This window comes from Lissotriton vulgaris, chromosome 3_1 (assembly GCF_964263255.1).
Source record: "Lissotriton vulgaris chromosome 3_1, aLisVul1.2, whole genome shotgun sequence".
Classification (NCBI taxonomy): Eukaryota; Metazoa; Chordata; class Amphibia; order Caudata; family Salamandridae; genus Lissotriton; species Lissotriton vulgaris.
Window position 1 is genome coordinate 1,047,530,172 of NC_141689.1, and position 18,974 is coordinate 1,047,549,145.

At 44.0% G+C, this 18,974-nt stretch overlaps 1 protein-coding gene across 1 annotated transcript in view; it reads right to left on the reverse strand.

Annotated features, from left to right (window-relative positions):
* Window positions 1-18,974, reverse strand: part of ADAMTSL1 (ADAMTS like 1) — a 796,153-nt gene that overhangs the window by 104,889 nt on the left and 672,290 nt on the right. The window contains exons 21-22 of the mRNA XM_086961466.1: window positions 14,589-14,717; window positions 2,948-3,127 (exon numbers count right to left, since the gene is read on the reverse strand). Coding sequence (XP_086817592.1) covers window positions 2,948-3,127; window positions 14,589-14,717 — 309 coding nt within the window. The remainder of the gene's footprint in view (window positions 1-2,947; window positions 3,128-14,588; window positions 14,718-18,974) is intronic.

The following is an 18,974-nucleotide window of genomic DNA, read 5'->3' on the forward strand; positions in this document are numbered from 1 at the left end:
AGACAGGGAGCCTGCTCTCTCCAACCCCAGCAATGCAGCTGGGGTTGGAGAGAGCTTCACTGCAGATCTGGGTTTTGCTGGCCTGATACAGCCAGTGGGCCAAACCAACATGCGCAGTGAGGGCATTGCTCAGATCTTAAGACCTCACACATATGTTTAGCAGGTCTATCATGAGTATATTTGAGCACATTACAATATTTAACAAATTAGATTTTGCGTTGCGCTTGTGTAAATAAATGGACGCAACCCTGGAGCAAACTCTGGGCCACAGCTTATACATTTACTTTTTAAAACTCTGATAGAAATTTGCAACAAGGAGAAAAGTGATAGTAAACCTGTTCTGCTTAATTGTTTGCAATTTCTGCATTTTAAAATGTATTATGGGGTCATGGCACCTGCCACAGAGCTCTTTGTATGAGGTTAACATATTTGCTGGAGAGATCTGTATTTTGTCTAGTTCCAGTTTGGAATCAAATTAACAGAGGGTTAATATATCTCCTGTAAAGCACATCATGTAACATGCGATGACAGATTTCTATTTTATGTAGGTGGGTAAGTGGGTTACTGTATTCAACACAAGATCGTTTTGTTACTTGCAGTTCATAACAATGTAATCCTTCTAATATAGCACAGTGAGCTATGAAGGGCATGTGACTCCAATACCTTGTAACCCTCGCTATTTTATGTAACACATTAAGTACATTTTTTTTCACCCAGAGTTTTATATAGTGCGAACTTGACCCAAAGGTATCAGGTATCAGAGCGCTTTACCTGAGCACCAGTTGCTTACACAAGAACACATTCATTGTTGTTAGGCACAGGGAGATTAAATGATTTGCCCAGAATCACAGGATGTTGTCGAGACTCAAACCCGGTTCCCCAAATTTGAGATCCACCGCCCTAGGTGTTAGGCTACATCCTCTCACTATATTGATTTATACACATACGATTTAGATTTATTGTCAATGTATAATGTGTATGTGTGGTGTAAAGCACTCTGACAGCCTCCATTGGGATTAAAAGCACTATAAATGAAATAGAACAAAATAGTGGCATTTAAATTGTTATTTGTGTAAATACTGGAACAGACAAACACATCTGACATTCTTACAGTGCATGCACATCTGTTATGTACAGGGACTGAAAAAAAGTCAAAAGTTTGCCTCTTTTAAGTACTTGTGAAGTAAAAACAAGCTGTGTGCCTTTGTTTCCGCTCCATTGCATTTGTATCTAGGTGTAAGGCTCCAGATCGCTCCCAGCTGGAATTTAACAAAACAAATGCCCCTTGTGGCCAGACCGTGTGCAGGCGCTGCTGAATGGGTCTCGGTGTCTGAAAATTACTCTGGAACGAATTTAGGATATTTCTGTGGGGACCAACTTTTTGTCTTGGCAGGGTAGACAGCGTCCACCCTGTGAAAAGAATGGGTAGATGCCATCTACCATGTGTACCCTCGACTTTTGCCCTGTAAATCCTGTTAGAGAGACATAGCTCAGCCAGTTGCAGATGTATGTAACATATCAATAGACTTCAGTGTGGAAGGATCAATAAATTGCAAAGAAGTAGACATACACTTGCGTCACAAGTTACAGGTGGGCAGAGCACATCACAGCAACAGTGTGCTGGAAGCCCCAGAATGCTTCCTGGGTGAGCACATTTGTAAATGAAGCATTCTGACTCGTTGTTCAGTTCCCAGCAATCCACTGCTATAGGAATACCAGACACACAGCACTCTTGTTGAGCTATTCTTCTATTATCTTCCCAGTGCAGATCATTGCTTCGCGTTCTTTATAAAAAATCTTGGCAAGACCTTCTTTAAAAGCGATATCAGCTTTAAAAGCCTATGCGAGCATTGTAAAATCAGCAAGTGTAAAAACAAGTTGAGAAGCACCACTTATTTCTCCCAGGAACCACCTCCACCTTGATGCTCAGAATATATTGCTAAAGTAGACTTTGTCCATGGTCAGTGTCTTAGATGGAGTCATGTTCCATATTGGGAGTAAAAGAGGCCCTTTGGATGTTCTATCTGCCTCTGGGTGCAAAGGGGCAACATCAGTATCTGCCACCCTTGACCTTGTCTCTTCAATGATGCATTGATGTAATCAGTTGCACAGTTCTGTGCTGTCATATCAAATACATCCATCAGATGAGATCAATCATGTTTACGTGATGTGACCTGCCAACTCAAACTGTGCCACCTTGTGACACACGATTTTGTCTCCCTTCAGACAGTCACCCGGCGAGGAGCCGAAATCATACGGTGGCAGGAAAAACAGGCTGAAAACCAATGCAGAAAGTGGTTTTCCAGATTCTCTTTGGCAACTTTAATTCTCTGATGCCCATTAGGAGGCATGCAACAGCCTCAATGACCCTTTGTTCTTTCAGGAAGGACGGGGTTGTGGGGGGGGGGACTTGGTGAGGGGCAAAGTGCATCTTAGGTAGATCTTGGCACGAGACCCCACCCCTTAAAGGTCCCATCACTTCCTCAAACATGAAATTAGTTTGTAAGTTGGCAGGTGTGTGTGGTGTGACACAATGTGATGTGATGGATATGGTTCCCAGATGAATGTGATGTCACTTCCCATTATGTCATCAGGTCAATGTTTGTGCTAATTGTGATGCTATTGACAGTGAAAATGTATGGCTGGTCACTTCCTCTATTGGATTTTAATAACATTACGTCACTGCTTTGTCTGTTTGACAACCCCATGAAATAATCTTAAGGCAGAGTACCAGCTCACAGAACTAATCAATAAGACTTTTAAACTGGCCTCTGTACTTCTTATAAAAAATACCAGAAAATCAGATGCGCCTATCACAAAATTAAGAAAGTGCAATTTTTCTTTATTCCTTGCCCCTTTTCAACAGAAAGCTTCCAGTCACCATCTCTGATTGAAGACACACTTCTGAGATCTGCATAGGCTCAGGTCAAGCTGGGTGAACACTTACCTATGACCTGGAGCTCGGTGGTTTCTGTCACTTCCCCATGCACATTGGCTGCCATGCAGGAGTACAGTCCCTGGTGCGGTGCAGACACATTTGCAAGGAGCAGGGAGCCATCATGCTGATGAGTAGGTGCAAAGAGTTTGCTTTTATTTCGGTACCAAGTGACTTCAGCTTCCGGTAGCCCTGTGAAGACAGCATGATCAACGTCAGCTTTTTAAAAATGGATTTGTGGCAGAAACTCACTTGAATCAAGTTTCAAGAAGCATTGGGGCTAACACGTCCACCTAAACAGACAATCTAGAAGCCAGTGCTTAATTTGTGCCAGGCTGTAGGTAGGGTCTATTGGCGCTCACTTTTGAGGACCTAGGTTTTTTTTTTCATCATCACAGTTTGACCCAGAGCAAAGGAGAGAAAGGCAGAAAAGGGAAAAAGAAGGAGGTAAATGAAAGCAAACATTGGCAAAGGGACAAATCAGGAATGAAAAAGAATCTACAAGAGGTAAAGAGGCTGTATGAATAGTGTAGTAGAAAAACAGGCATGAGATGAAAACAGGACAAAACAGTCTTGGTGTTCAGCATCCATGGCACTCAGCAGTGCCATAGAGTCCTTCAAAAAATAAACCTTGATGGCGTGCAACACCAGGGAATGTGTTGGATTTAAGTCCAACACCTTCCTTGCTGTTGTGCTAACTGGAGTAGGAATAGTAATTTATACTATTCCTAAATCCAGCACACCATCTAGCACAAGTCGTAGAAACGACTTGCGATGCAATGCCATGCATGGTAACAACGCGGACGATGTAATGTCTTCGTTGTAACCTACCTCGTGGTATTTGCTCGCGGTGTAACCTCATATATTCTTTGTGCATACCAGCAGATTCATAACATTCTCACTGTGAATAGTCACACACTATTACATATCTGATTAAGGTTAAGGAACAAGTTAGAATTGTACACAAACTCTAGCATGGCAACATGATATACTCTTTGATCATGCACCGTTTGCGCTCCACACGTTCATGAGCTAATACCTGAGCTCTAACGATGTCATATGACATTGACAACCTACTGAGAGTACCTTGAGACACTCACGGGTGAATAACTGCACTATACCAACTCCTGATTGATTGATTGATTGATTCACAGGAACTAATGTTAGTAGTAAAATGCATCACTTGAAAAAGATAAACGTGGATCTCAGATAAGCTTGATCATCACTCGCTTAACCAGTTGTTTGATTTCACAAATAGAGCCCTGTGCTCCCTGCTCACGGCAGTAGTTAAAAGGGGGTGTAACATTAAAAGAGAGTATTTTTGCAGTTTATTTACATACCAGGCTTAATTGCATTAGAGCGTTTTACACGAGCACCAGATTACGTTTTTAGGCACCGGGAGATGAATTGAGTTGTCCAGAATCACAGGGTGTTGAGGTGAGGGCAGGATTCGGAGCTGGATCCCCTGTTCCAAAGTCAGTAGGTTCGGCCATAAGGCCGTAGCCTAATCTAGTTAGCAGCCGGTGGCATCCAGGGTGTGGCACCACTTAAGCAGAGACTAGTGCCTTTTATCCCGTCCATATTTCTAGCTACACAGTCAATGCCATGTTCTAGACTCAAGCATCCTTGATGAAAGTCAAAAGGGTGCACATCTCTGGCCTGCAGCAATTATTCTCCACTGAAGGCCAGCTGGGGTAGTTTCAATATCCATGATAGCAACCAAAGTCTTAGGTGGACATCTAAAAGGGCAAGCAGAAACTCAAATGATACTCCTCCTTGTGCCAAGGGGATTTAATCAGCTGACATAAAGGTTAAAAAAAACACCTCACTGCAGAGCCTCAAAACTCTGGGGCAGATTTATGAAGGGCTTGCGCTACGTTTACGCCGCCGTTGCGTGACGCAACGACGCAGAAACGTGGCGCATCCCTGCGCCCTATTTACAACGTGACGCATCTAGGAGATGCGTCACGTTGTACAGCACTGCGCCATGAGGAGGCGTTCCTGCGCAGGGGGGGGCGTTCCTGCGCAGGAACGCCTCCTGAAAGTGGCTGAGTGAAATCTATGAGATTTCACTCAGTCACTTTCAGGGCAATGCTGCGTCAAAACCCTGCGCCTGCTTGAAGCAGGCGTAAGGCTTGAGGCAGCATTGAAAGAATAGGCCCCCCCAGAGCATTGCTGGAGCTGCGGCGCGCGTGCGACGCAACTCCAGCAATGCGCCACATTTCCGGCACAGATGCGTCACGCATCTGTGCCGTTTTTGCCCCATGGTGCGCCGCATCATAAATGCGGCGCACCATGGGTGGCGTAGCAGTGGCGCACTGTGGCGCATGTTAACTGGCGCATCCCTCGGGATGCGCCAGTTAACATAAATCTGCCCCTCTGTGTTTGCAAAGTGTGAAGTCCCTTATGAGAGACACTAGTGTAAACGTTCAAATCTCCATATCTACTCAGTTCATCTGGGCTTGCCCAACAAGGGGCTAGACACTTTGTAATCATCTTGAGAAGAAAGATAACTGCTTTGCTCATATCAGCAAGAGGGTCGATTAAAGAATTCCCTGACAAAGCTGCTTCACTCGCTGAGCTCCGTCATATTTCGTATCCTGAACCTATCCGCGACAGAATACCCTGACTGCCACCACCACACCTATCGGCTGTTGCGATAATTAGCCCCTTATTATGAATGGACAGCAAATTCTGATGGGAGTTATGAGTTGTTTTTTTTCACACGGTGGTTTTGGTCGTCGAAAGAAGAAAACATAATTTATAATTCCAGCACATCCAGTAACTCTCATAGCAGGTCCTTCATAATGAGGGCCACGCTGTTGTTTTCTCCCGGCAACAGTTTCAGGGATGACTGCAGTATCTCCATCACTGACTACATCTCTAGATTTTTTAGCTGTCTCACATTGTTTTGGAAATAAAGACAAAATTCACTCTAGATTCCAGAATCTAGAAAACTAAGGATGTCAGTCGTGTAAGTATCGTTTTGCAAGTTACCAACTATCCAGTCACTCTCTCGCCATCTTTAACCCAAAACACAACTGTCCTTTCTTGTGACTCTTCCCGATGACAACACGGAGCTGCCATGATGGTTAAACTGGGACTGCATTTCCTGTGAAGATCTGTGGTTAGTTAACCCGCAGCTTGGAGGTATGACCCCCTTAAATCTACCTACTCACAGTGTGGTTTCACATTAGAAGCCATATGCACTTAAATGAAATGGCGGTAGATATATATGGCTGTGTTTCTTCCTACATTGAACTATTTCTTATCACCGGTCTTATTAAAATGATTATTTTGACGTATAATGTTATATCATTTGTAAAAAGCATTCTAGCATCTGTACTGTGTCAAACAAGCGTGACTTGCACTAGTATGTAAAGCACGACTCTTTCTTTTCCGTGGGCGGCCTTGCACACTGTCCATGTTTCTGAGAAGCACAAGAACTGCCTTCATGTTTGGACGTGTGTCCTGTCAAACAGGCCCGTCTAATGTGCCGTGAAGGTTTGAAGACCTAACACACGGTGCCGTCTGTCTCCCGTCCGCATGACTTTATGATTCTGAAGTTAAAACTGCACGACAGGAAGTGCAGCGCGAGAATGCTGCTGATGCGTATTGCACGTGTTGAACATTCCCACTGACACCTCCACCACGTGAACTATCCGTGTGAAAAGCGGGGGTTTCTGTGTGGCGTGCGCTTCTCGTTCACCGAAGGCTAATTGCACGCCTCAGCCTAAGTAAAACCAAATGTTTTCCGATCGTCCGTCCTCGGAGCGCATGCCAGTTAGTAGCTGTGCGGTTTCTTTGAAGGCGCGGCCCGGCAGCAGCATCAAGGCGCGCGCGGTAATGAGGCGACCGAGGAAAGTACGGGCCGCGTGGAGATGGGAGGCGGCAAGTCCGGCAATCAAGCCCAGGTGTGAGGGGGTCTCGTGTGTCGGCACGTGCTGGTGCGTGGAGCCTAGGACTGGGGACGGAGGAAGGGCGGGCTTTGCGCACGAGGACACCATTGGCTCTCCCCCAGTCTCTGCATCTCCCACAGCAGCATGCCGGTGTGAGGGGGTCTCGTGTGTCGGCACGTGCTGGTGCGTGGAGCCTAGGACTGGGGACGGAGGAAGGGCGGGCTTTGCGCACGAGGACACCATTGGCTCTCCCCCAGTCTCTGCATCTCCCACAGCAGCATGCCGGAAAACACTAAGTGGCAAACATAAGAGATGTAGGGGCAGATTTACAAGCCCCATGCGCCGCCGGTCCATCACGATGAGTGATGCACTGGTGGCGCAGGGATATTTACAAGCAAAGGTAAAGTCAACCTGCGTGACTTAACCTGTGCTTCTAAATATCGCCCCTTTTCACACAACACTTTGCGTGTTAGGGGCGGGACATGGGTGTTGCTGTGGGTGTTCCCACGCAACACCCATGTCCACTGATGCATTTCCAGATTTACGAGAAATCGTAAACCTGGAAATGAGTCAGTTTGCTACGCCACTCTAGGGGTGGCGTAGCCAAGCGAAATGAGGAGAAATGTTCTCATTTCTCCACGTTTTTTCATCGTTTAATGCGTGCTGCATTCTATAGCACACATTGAAAGAGGAAAATGCCTGCAGTGATTGCTTTTGTGCAGGAAGGGGCCCCTTCCTACACAAAAGCGATCTCCCCATTGCGCAGGCATCCTTGCACCATTGTGCAAGGGTGCCTGCGCCGGCGCATGATTTCTGCGCCAGCGCAGGGGAGAGCACAGGAATGCGACATATCATTATAGATATGTCGCATTCCTGTGCTCTGAAAGTGCCGCAGCGTGGCACAGCGAAAGGGCTTGCGGTGCCGCGCTGCAGCACTTTCTTGTAAAACTGCCCCATAGTATCCTCCAAGAGCTGGTCGCAACATCAGACATGATGAATTCTATATATAAATATCCTGGGGCAGATTCCCTATGGATTTGCATCAGGGTTGCGTCACTTTTGTGTAGCAGCCCAGAGGCAAAGTCGTTTTGGGCATATACTAGGCCACGCAAAGCCATTTGTGGAAGTAGATACAGGGGCGTAACGCTGACCCCTGCATCTCCCTTGCAGGGAAGGAGAGCCCCCAACCCTGAAGGCGCCCCCCAAAGTCTTCAGAGGGCCCCACTCAGGCCAAGGCCAATGAATATCTAAGAGATATGGGAGACTCAGGGCCCCTCTTCACACTCCGCAGAGGAGGCCCAACATTTTGTGTAAAGCCACTGAGTGGACACGGGTGCTGGGCACAGGGCACAAGTCCTAAACAAAGAAGTGGGGGACGCTGGCGTCACGACAGGAAGTGACGTCACGAAAGGTGGCTTGCACCATCAGACTCATTGCCTCCCCTCGCTCACCCCTTAGATGCAATTGCATCAGAGAAGCCAGCGCGTGAGCAGCGTTCTCAATGAGCTCCGATCTCGCCCCAGAGAGGCCAAAGAGTGAATGTGTGGCTCCATTTGCTCCAGTTATTGAGCTCCCAGTAAAATAAGTGGGGGGACACCGTACACCCGCGTGGTACCCCGACTCGAGCCCAGGGTGGGCATATCATTGGGCATGACTGAGGGCGTCTTAGGGGCAAAGGCCAAGGGTGACGGAAGTCTCAGTGGTGAGAATCTCTGGGATAGAGGCCCATATCCCTGGCCATTTAAGTCCCCTGGCACCGGGCCCATCTCCCCCGGACGGCTTTATGATCACTCACACTACACGTGTATTCCCTCCAATGTTCCTGACTCCGTCCATCACCCTGACACATTGGCATCTGTGTAAAAGAATTCCCATGGGCCCGGTAATAGGGCTTCACTTACCATCTCCTACTTAAGTGAAAAAGTATGCTGAGGCTTATCCTCGCCTGTCAACATGCAGCCTACATACTCCTGCCTTCTGACAGCTGGAGCGAAATCAGCTGTCAAGAGTAAACGTCGCAGCTAATCTGTCTTTTGTATATTTACCATACGGAGCCACCTTGCTGAATATCTGAGCTAAAATCGTAATTTCTGCAGGAGGCCAGGAGTGCAGAGCGGCGAGGTCCGAAAGCAGGGCCCTGGGACGGGAAACTTCTTGCGTAAATATTTTGAGTAAGGAGGCAATATGTGCCTGCAATGGCCTGCCCCTGTGATGAAATGCGTGCCATTTGCACCTCTGCTGTGCTTAGGGAAAAAAGCGAAGTTCTTATACACACAAGTTCCTGCCGTCCCCACGGTCATCAGCAACAGGACATTAATGAGGCATTATCAGCGCTATCAGTGGTTTACCCCACTCAGGGGAGATTCCCACAGTCCTCCTCAAATGTTTTGTTGAAATGTGAAGGCCTGCCCCCTGTCTAACCTTGGTTCTGTCTCACATTCTGTCACCATTCGGCCTGCTGCACTGATGGTTGGACAAGATGACCTTCGAGTAGAGGGGGCCCCAATGCTTAACTGTATGCTGTGTACTATCATTCAAATTAGACATTTTTATCGACAATTTTGGCTGGCCATAAGCTTCTTCTAAACTCTGTTCTCACGCTCAATAGCCCCCAGCTGGCAACATCCAGTCAAAATGTTTTCATTCAGAAACCTGGGAAGGCGTTTTCTGTTACTGTTGTTACAGTCGAGGTGTCCATAAATAGTCAAGGTAATCTACCTCCTCTCCAGTAGACCCAGACAACACAACATGACTGCCAAAAAGTGATGCGCTGAACCGTTTATGTAAATCAGACTATGTACCTACAGTGGATAACGACTGATAGCAGATATTAAGATTGATATAAAGATAGCCAAATAGGTAGGTAGGGAGACAAGCAGACAGGCAGGCAGCTGCAGGCAGGCAGGCAGGCAAGCAGGCAGGCAGATAGATAGATGGATAGATTTATGTTTTCTGAAATACAAACAGATATGTGCATTCAAGCATCCGGTACTTTCGATATTCACTAAAGGTCTCACATGTTAATTTCTCCATCAAAAACCGATTTTTAAATAATTGTGTGCACATATCATCATGAAACAAGCAATGCCAAAGCCAATAGGGTTGGCCTGAGCGTGTTGGTGCAATGCTTATTTTTTTTTAATTTTATTGTAAGCGTACGCCACAAAAATAAAAAAAGGGGGGAACAAAACATGTTGCAACCTAAATATGGTGGCCATGTGCTTGCAAAAAATAATTTGACTTAAAAACAAAAACTTCACATATACATTTTGTAGAAGAGTATGGGTGATTATTAGCAGGCAGGTGTACTTTAAAAATACAGAAACCGTGTTTTCATTAACAAATATCACATGAAAATGTGTTTCTTAATGGTGCAAAGAAAAGGTACAATTGGCTTTAAATTACTGTTACCTAAAATCACAGGTCCTCAATTATTATTTTGAGTCAAATCCCATGCTGCAGGTTGTCCTCAGGTAATGGAGTTGGCGTAGTGTTCACATATGGTGTTTTAACACTATGCCAACTCCATTACCTGAGAATGACCTGCAACATGGGATTTGACCCAGGACCGTATAAAATTAGACCAGGCATATATTAAGAAAGAAAAAAAAAAGATACTGGAAGTGTTATCCCTTGAGCCCTGAGGAAACCCCAAGCTCAATGGCCATAGGGGTGAAACACGTTTCGCCTGCTTGCAAGCATTTGTTTTCATCATGGGATATACTGCACCTTTATCAAAATGTGGGTTCATCTATCCAACAAAAAAGAAATTTATGGAAAAATTGAAAACATGGTATCTTGATTCATTTTATAAGGGAGGCCACACCTAACCTTATCTTACAATATCTTTCACCTGTGGTACATAAGGTCCAAGCCCCATTGGAGTGTTCACCCGCATGAAATATAAGGTACTTTAACCGCCAGGAAAAGGGTGTTAGACCTTGCATCATGTTAGTTTTACCTCATTTAGAGTTTTACAGAATGGGTGCACCACTTTAAATTGTCGGGGCTTCAGTCCCCACAAACTTGCGGTTACCCCACTCTGTTTAGAGTTAGGGGAAGCACCAGGTATACACTGACAGAGCTTCTGCTGACTTTGCAGATGCAAACCTTTCACCTCACAGCCTGTTCACTAAGGATCTGCCGGGTCACAGTGATGGTTTTCCCAGCCTATTGAGGGAAGGACTGCTGTCACTTATTTTCCTTGGACATTGGCCGGAAAAATGCAGCGTGGCCACACAAAATGAAAACACCCTGCACATTAGGGCATTTATTTTTTTGTTTAAAGAAAACAAACTCTCACTTCCAGAGTTTATATTCTCTGAAAAAAACGTTTACAGAGTGAGACCTTTAAATATGGCTCCTGCTCCTCAAACGTTCAGTGCTGTCATGGAAGCTTCCCTAGTGTCAGCTCCCTTTACAGCCAGAGATCCCCATCACACATGCCAGCATCTCTAAACAGGGTGGACAATCATTTACCATGGTGGTGAAGGTCATGCCATCCACCCTCCTGGCTGGTGGACTAGCGTACAAAGGTCCAAATGAGGCCCATAGTTTAAACATACAGGGATGACTAACAAACGCTAGGAAAGTATAAGCAGACAAGGCTGTCCTTGCTCCCCGATACTGTTTGCTCTCTATATCAATCCCCTGATTTTAAGATTTTTAGAGAATTCAAGAATCAAACCAGTGGTGGTGGGAACATATGAAACTAAAATATTAGCTTATGTGGATGACGTTGCAGTCCTAACACCTGACCCTGCTGAAGCCATTATAGAAATTGAGGCAATCGCACAAATATTTGGATCCTACTCTGGTTACTCCCTCAACAAGGAAAAAACTGTTATACTTTGCACTGATAACATTGACCTTATAGATTCTAGGAAAAGCGGGAAAGCTACATATTTAGGGGTATGTATAAGTCCGGATGTTCAAAGTATTTCAAAATTTAATTATGAACCTCTAATTAATTTCATCAAAAAAGATTTAACCCGTATTAATAGCTTACATCTTTCAATTATAGGTAGGGGGAACTATGTAAAAATGAATGTCCTACCAAAGGCACTATATCTATTCCATGCCATCCCCTTGATAATTGAGGATAAGCTTATTAAAGTTCTCGAATCCCAGATCTCCAAATTTATCTGACAATACGGCAAAATTAGGAGATCACTGAAATATTTATCCCTACCACAGAACAGAGGTGGCCTAGCTATTCCAAATATGCTCCTGTACTTTTGGGCTGCTTTCCTCCAACAGCGGACACCACTTATTAATACTACTCCTTCTGCCTAGTACGCAGAGGGTTTAGCAATACCTTCTATCTTCGAATTAGCTTTGGGCAATAAGGCCAAAGGTCTTCTCCTGAGACAACTAGAGCCAAGCTATTTTAAGAAGGTTAAATTTAAAACTATACTTAGTGCGTGGAAAGTTTGGTTGAAAGTCGCGAAGTATATGCAGGTTCCAAAATGTAATCTTTACACTCCTTTGTGACGCTCATCATTGTTTCCTGAGCATGCTAATGATACCATTTCATTAAAATGCGAAAGACTAGGGATCACAACAGTATGGGATTTTCGAGGCGAAGATATGCACACAACCTTCCATAATCTACAAAGTACGTTCAATATTTCTCATCCTGATTATTTCAAATTCATTCAAGTAAACATTATGTTAAGCTCCAAACTACCCAGGATTAACTGGGAAAGGGTGCCACTTATAGAAACTATGTTTAAAACCTCTACGAGAATCGGTACAATTTATGCAACCCTTCTTGGAAGAATGCAGGATGATCTAGAGCACACTGAAAATATATGGGCCTGTAAATTAGCTAACCAAAATGTTGACATTGATATGACCTTGATATTAACCTCGCGTTTGCTTCTTTCATCTAGCTTAAAAGCACAACTATATAAAACAATTTATAATCTATACTACACACCTGCAAAATTACATGCCTGGGGGAAAAGACTAAATGATAAATGCCCAAGATGTGGTAAAGGTGCGGCCACGTTATTACACATGTTTTATGAGTGCGAGAAACTATTTATATTTAAGAAAATGATTTGGGAATTCTGGGAGGAGGTCTTTGGGCGTAAACTACCAGACTCTCCCACAATATATATGTTGGGATATGATGGTATGCTAGAACTAAGCTTGGAGGAGGAGTCTATTCTCTTTATTGGGACATCAGTATACAGAATCATACTTGCTGCTCGCTGGAAAGACACTGACCCGCCTAGCTTTCAAATGTGGCTAACCCGTTTCTTGGGGCTCTACAATTGCGAGAAAGCAATCTACGCCACTAGGGGCAGACAATCTAAACGGCGGGGAGATAAGATCTGGACTCCTATTACAGCTTGGAGTACGGCATTACGGCATTAAGGCTAACTTAAGAGTTTTTGTTATTTTCTATTATCTTAGCTATCATGTACATAATGGTTCGTTTTATAAATTTTAGTCCTAAGCATTAATTGTATCCTGAGCTTTCTTTTCTTTCTCTATATTATTATCATTTCTTCTTTTTCAATTAAGCACTATACATGGTCTAAGTCTGTTCCCATATACGGATCTGTTTTGTTTTGCTTTTCATGTATTATCTGGAGTTGTTTAATAAAATTTACAAAAACTTTTTTAAAAGGAAAGTATAAGCAATGGTAAATAAAACTGATCAAGTATTGCCTCAACAGCCCTAGTAATGAAGTGCATTTCTTTTTTAGGCGGCTCGGCAGAAGTGATGAGGTGTTTTGCGACCGAATTCTGGTCACAAAACAGTAATACTTTACCATTAGTTTAAAACTGGTGGTAACCCTTTCGTAAAGGCGAAGGGATCACTACGGGACCCCTTCCCCTTTTTTGAGAAAGTAAATAATATTATTTAAGAGCAGGCGGTGGTTTCACGGCACAGTCCTACTCTTAAGAAATAAAACTTAAAGGCTTCATTTTTTTCTTTTTAAATGCATACCGTTTTCCTTTAAGGAAAATGGGCTGGTATAAAACAAAAAAAGATTGCTTTATTAAAAAGCTATCACAGACATGGTGGGCTACTGACCTCAGATTGCCACCATCTCTGTTATAGCTGTGATTCCTAATGGGTCACAAACTGCGACCTATGTCATTGATATTTATGAGGTAGGTCGATTTGCAACCTACAAGGAATCTCTAAATGAAACTCATTACGTTTCATACACTAGGAATACCGATTTCGTAATTGCGATTCAGAGAGAAGCACAATTAGAAAATCGATATTCCTAAAATTTGTACATCTGACCCAGTTAAATTTGTGCTAGTGGTTGATGGTGTAGCCACTGCCGGCTATACTGATTTTTCATTTGGAGAGCAGGGTTTCATTTTTAATCACAAGACTTTGACCCATAGGCAAATGAGTGAAAGAGAGTTAAGTAGGAGGGAAAGAAAGAAAGGAAAGCAATGACCAAGGGATAAAGTGGGGATGACAAAGGATCTGCAGGATTGGGATAAAGATGCAAGAAGTGTATGGGATGATAGAAAGAGACATGAGGTAGAATCAAGGCTAGGCAGAATTGTTATTTGGCAACCATAGCATTTTGGCAGCATCAGCAGCAGGCTCTTTTACCCACGTTTTTCATAAATGCTACATCTCATCTTTGTAAATGGGCCATAGTAGGTGTGGGCTACCAGTCCCAATGGGCGCTAGTTTTCTGCTCTGTGATATTTTTTCACACAGCATTGTTTCAACACATACACACAGGTGAAACATAAAAAAGTTTTACTACCAGCCACTTGACAGTGTATTGTTATGTTAGCTCCCCGGATACTTCTCACGGTGCCTCCGACGTCAGTGGTGATGGCGGACAAGTCGGTGTTGATTAAATCTGTTCTCAATGTTTTTATGAGTGGCTTCCCTATGCAGAAGGATAAAAAATAAAATTGTTAGTTACAGAGAAAGGCAAGCATTAGGATACTAGTGGTATGCTGATGTGTTGTTGGTAACAGAGAAGGATGTAGCATAATGTGTCACACATATTTATGTGGATAAGAAATAGACAAAAATAAGAGACGAAAACAGCATTCTTGTATCAAGGCTAATTATTCTCCAACTCTGGTAACCCTCTATAGATCGCTATATATTACCAACTTACAGAGTCAGTCTAGATGGGCAAAGACATATTTCCAGTGCTTATTTTTTAAAATATTAAGTTCCAAGGCCCTTATCAGGAGGCCACTTCAGCTTGTAACACCCATCGGCCCTGCCAGTGCTGTCAATGACAATACTAACACAACGAGTAACTATCACACTCCTATAAGTGTGGCCATTCAGACTATTTCAGGCCACTCAATGCAATAAGAATGGTGTAGGCCACATTTTATTTTCTAACGTATATTGCATTATTAAACAATGTATTTTGTGCTCATCTCAAAATTAGATTAACAGTGCCATCATGTGGTAGGCTGTCATAAGTGCCAGTGTGGATAATTAACTTACTGTCCCGAGCACTGGAAAGCACTGGTTCAAATTAAGCACTGCATATTTCACTCTTTCAAGTCATGGGCCCATCCATGCATTATTTATCTTGGTATTTATTTATTTATTTATTTGTGTATTTATTTATTAACAGTTTTCTATAGCGCGGACATGACCCATGGGTATCAGAGCGCTTAACATCATATGGTATGGGTTGAAAACACAATGTACATAGAGCAGTAAAATCTTACAGACTTAAATATAGTCGTTTTCGACCTAGCAACTAAAAAGCTAGTATAGGGGAACAATAAAGGGTCCGTATTGATCAATACATGAGTTAACAACGTTCCGAGGTAGTATTTCTTCAAGGCTATATCATTTCTATTCCCCTATTGGGTATCTGGTCATCAGATTAGTGATAAGTCCTCGGTGGCATTTGTCTTGTCCATGGGAGGAACTTATTCATAAGAAAGAGCTTAATTTCTTTCTTGAATGTTGCAGTGTTTGTAATTTTTCTGATGTTTGCGGGAAGGGAGTTCCAAATCCTGGGAGCTACGCCTGAGAAAGTCCTCTCATATGTTTTTTCTTTTTGAAGATGGGTGGTCTCAGGAGCAGATAATTGGCACCCCTGACAGGTCTGTTTTTTCCTGAAATTTCTATTTTGTGGGCGAGATATTTAGGTGTGTTGTGATGAATCGCTTTATGGGTGATACAAGCCATTTTCAGCTGTACTCTGGCTTCGTACGGTAACCAGTTTAAGGCTTTCAAGTGAGGCGAGATATGGTTAAATTTCCTCGATCCTGTTATAAGTCTTGCCGCTGTATTAAGGCAGGCTTTTAGGGGTGCTGTGGAGATTCTTGGTAGACCAGCAAGTGTGGTACAACCATATTCAATCCTAGAGACAACCAGTGATTGCAGGCATATCCTTACTCATATAGTAGGAGTGGGTCATGTTGACAGCGAAAGCTTGGGCCATGTTTCAGGTCAATAGGTTTATTCATTTCATTGCAAATTTCCGAACATCAATCTGTACCTAACACTTGTTGGATCAGTTCTGAACAAGCATAAGCAAAGTCAATAGGTCTCATCTATGTGAGATCGATTTACTTTGTCAATGTTTTTTTGCCTTGTTGTACAGCAGCGTGATTGCTCTGCAGCATGGCTGTAAATTAAAAAAAAAGTGCTGTGACATGGGCAATGCTGGCTGTGAGCAAGGTATGTCATAGTGCTATTTTTTTGGTTGCTCTCAACCGGACGTCGCCTTTTACAAAATGCGCTTTAGCATGTTTTTTTTATTTATCACTCCCCTTCAAATGTATTGAATCTTGTTATGTATCAGTTTCAGAAATATCAGCTTCTCTTCATGGACACAGAGAATGGGTTACACATAGATACTCTTAAAGTATATTATATCTACAGTTGGGTTAGAAGTCATACTTTAAACAACAGAGCACTAAAGACATTAATTTGTCTTTGAACAGTGATCTTGACCTTAAGATGTCCTTGCCCACCTCAAAGTCGACTCAGAAGGTGATATCCAGTGTCTTTCTTTTATCTTTCATGCCATTTCCCTTTCCCCAAGTTCACTAATGGCCGTAATGTTTCTTCTGTGTAGGGTTGGTGGTGAATGTGATAAAAAAGGGTAGAGTACATCGCTCCCACTGAATTCCAAATACAAGTTTAGTACTTCAGACAAAATACTGCTAGCACACATACCTGAATGGATGCACACAGAAATAACCAACTCTCCGTACCTACTGCTGCGACACCGGCCAGATCTCTGCCAGAATGCAGACATGTTTAATAATATTATACGGAAAACAGCCAGCAGCACAAATGTGGGAGACCTTTTTATACCCACTTCATAAAAAACAAAACACAAAAACAGAACACCATACAATCAAGAAATAGTAGGGCATATTTAGAAGAAACCGATGGAGCACAGTGTTAAGGTAAAATTGGTAGCGCTGCGCTCTAACAGTTTAAAAAAACGCAGAGATGTGCTGTATGCACAAGAATGCGGGGCACCCCTGAGTTACCCCTAGTGCTGGTGCTAAAAAGAAAATGCCTTGCACCAGTGCAGGCACCCTAGTGCCATTTTTCCAGGGTGTCTGTGCTGCAGGGGCAATTGTATATGTGGATGAAAGGACACTTTCCTGCACATAAACAGTCTTTATCGCCGATTTGCTCTATCTATGTGTGTTGGGTAGGCAGCACACGTGGAAAGAGCAAAATACGAGGAGAAATTAAACATTTCTCCTCGTATCACCTGCTTAAGCCAAGGTATTCCCTGGCTGTATTGTAAATATAGGGCAGCATCAAAAAGTGATGGGTGTCTCGGCGGAACGCCCACTGTAACACCCATTGCACGCCCCTTTCACGCTAAGTGCTGAATGAATAAAGGCATTATTTACAAGAAAGTGTTAAGCCACGTTAAGTGTCTTAACGCTGCCTTGTAAATAAGGCGGAGTTAACGCAATCAGAATGTCAGAAAAAGTGACGTCCTGGTAGCGTTAACTCCTTGTAAATAAACTCTACTGAGTCCAAACCACCTCCACATGAGGTATTACATTTCCATTTCTCATTGGGGTGGGGAGAGAGGCATGTCTTGTTGCAAATGGTAATGATAAGCCGGACTAAGCGTGGCTTAGAGTGACTTCAGTGAATGGGCGGACTTTTTTAGGTTTTGCCTAGCGAAAGCTGCGCTCTGCGCAGCTTTTTCGCGCAGGCGAAAACCTAATGAGTATAGTATGGGGCTTAGAATCCGCCCCCGTCTTCCATTGGCTAGCTCGATAAATGGAGGCTAGCCATTGGAAGACACGTTTGTCCGTCAATGCAGGACCAGATTCGGGGGCGTTCCCGAGAATTTTTGGCTTTTGGCTACGTCACGCTACGTCAGCCGAAAGCCAATTCTCGGGAACGCCCCTGAATCTGGTCCGGCATTGCCGGCATCTGCCTTCCTGCTCGGGACGCGCTGCTATTGGCGGAATTTTGATCCTGCCGTAAGCGTGAGGGTGACGCTTCCGATAGATGGAGGCACTTCCTGTTTGCTTTCGGTGCGCGTGTCCGTTGTTAAAGTCTGAGGCGGCCTCCGACAAACTGAAGAGCAGCAGCGCTGTTTCTCCGCCGCCCGAGTAGGCAAACGAGCTGTCGGTGCCACAGTGGGCTCGACACGGCGTGCCTGGCCCTGCATACCCGGGGGAGGGCATTGCCACACCGAGGTACTTGCAGCACGAGCTGCGAACTGAGGGAGGATACTCTCCTTAGAGTGGGCGTCGCACTGAAAGTCTACGCAGGTGACGGGGGTGCACCGAGGCCCCTCAACGCTGGAAGAGGTTGTCGGCACCACCTAGTGTCTTTTAACACAGGACTGCTACTCTGGGGGGCTTTCAGTACTCGGGGTGCTGCACCCTGCTGGTTCACTTCACTGCACTGCACAGTCTCAGCTGCGCGACCCGCCGCCCCTGGGCTGGTGTGTGAGTATCTCATTCTTTCTCTCTTTGTGATAGATAATACAGAACCGATACCGAAACAACAGTTGTGTTTTGAAGAAATAGAGGATTTGACTATACTTGCACATTTTATCATGCAAGTTAAGCAGTGCTGTATTACATAACTGCTTTTTACAATTTAATAGTGCAGTTATGCTTTTTTTGCTAGAACTATTCTTACAAGTAGTGCTGAAGTAAGTTTTTAT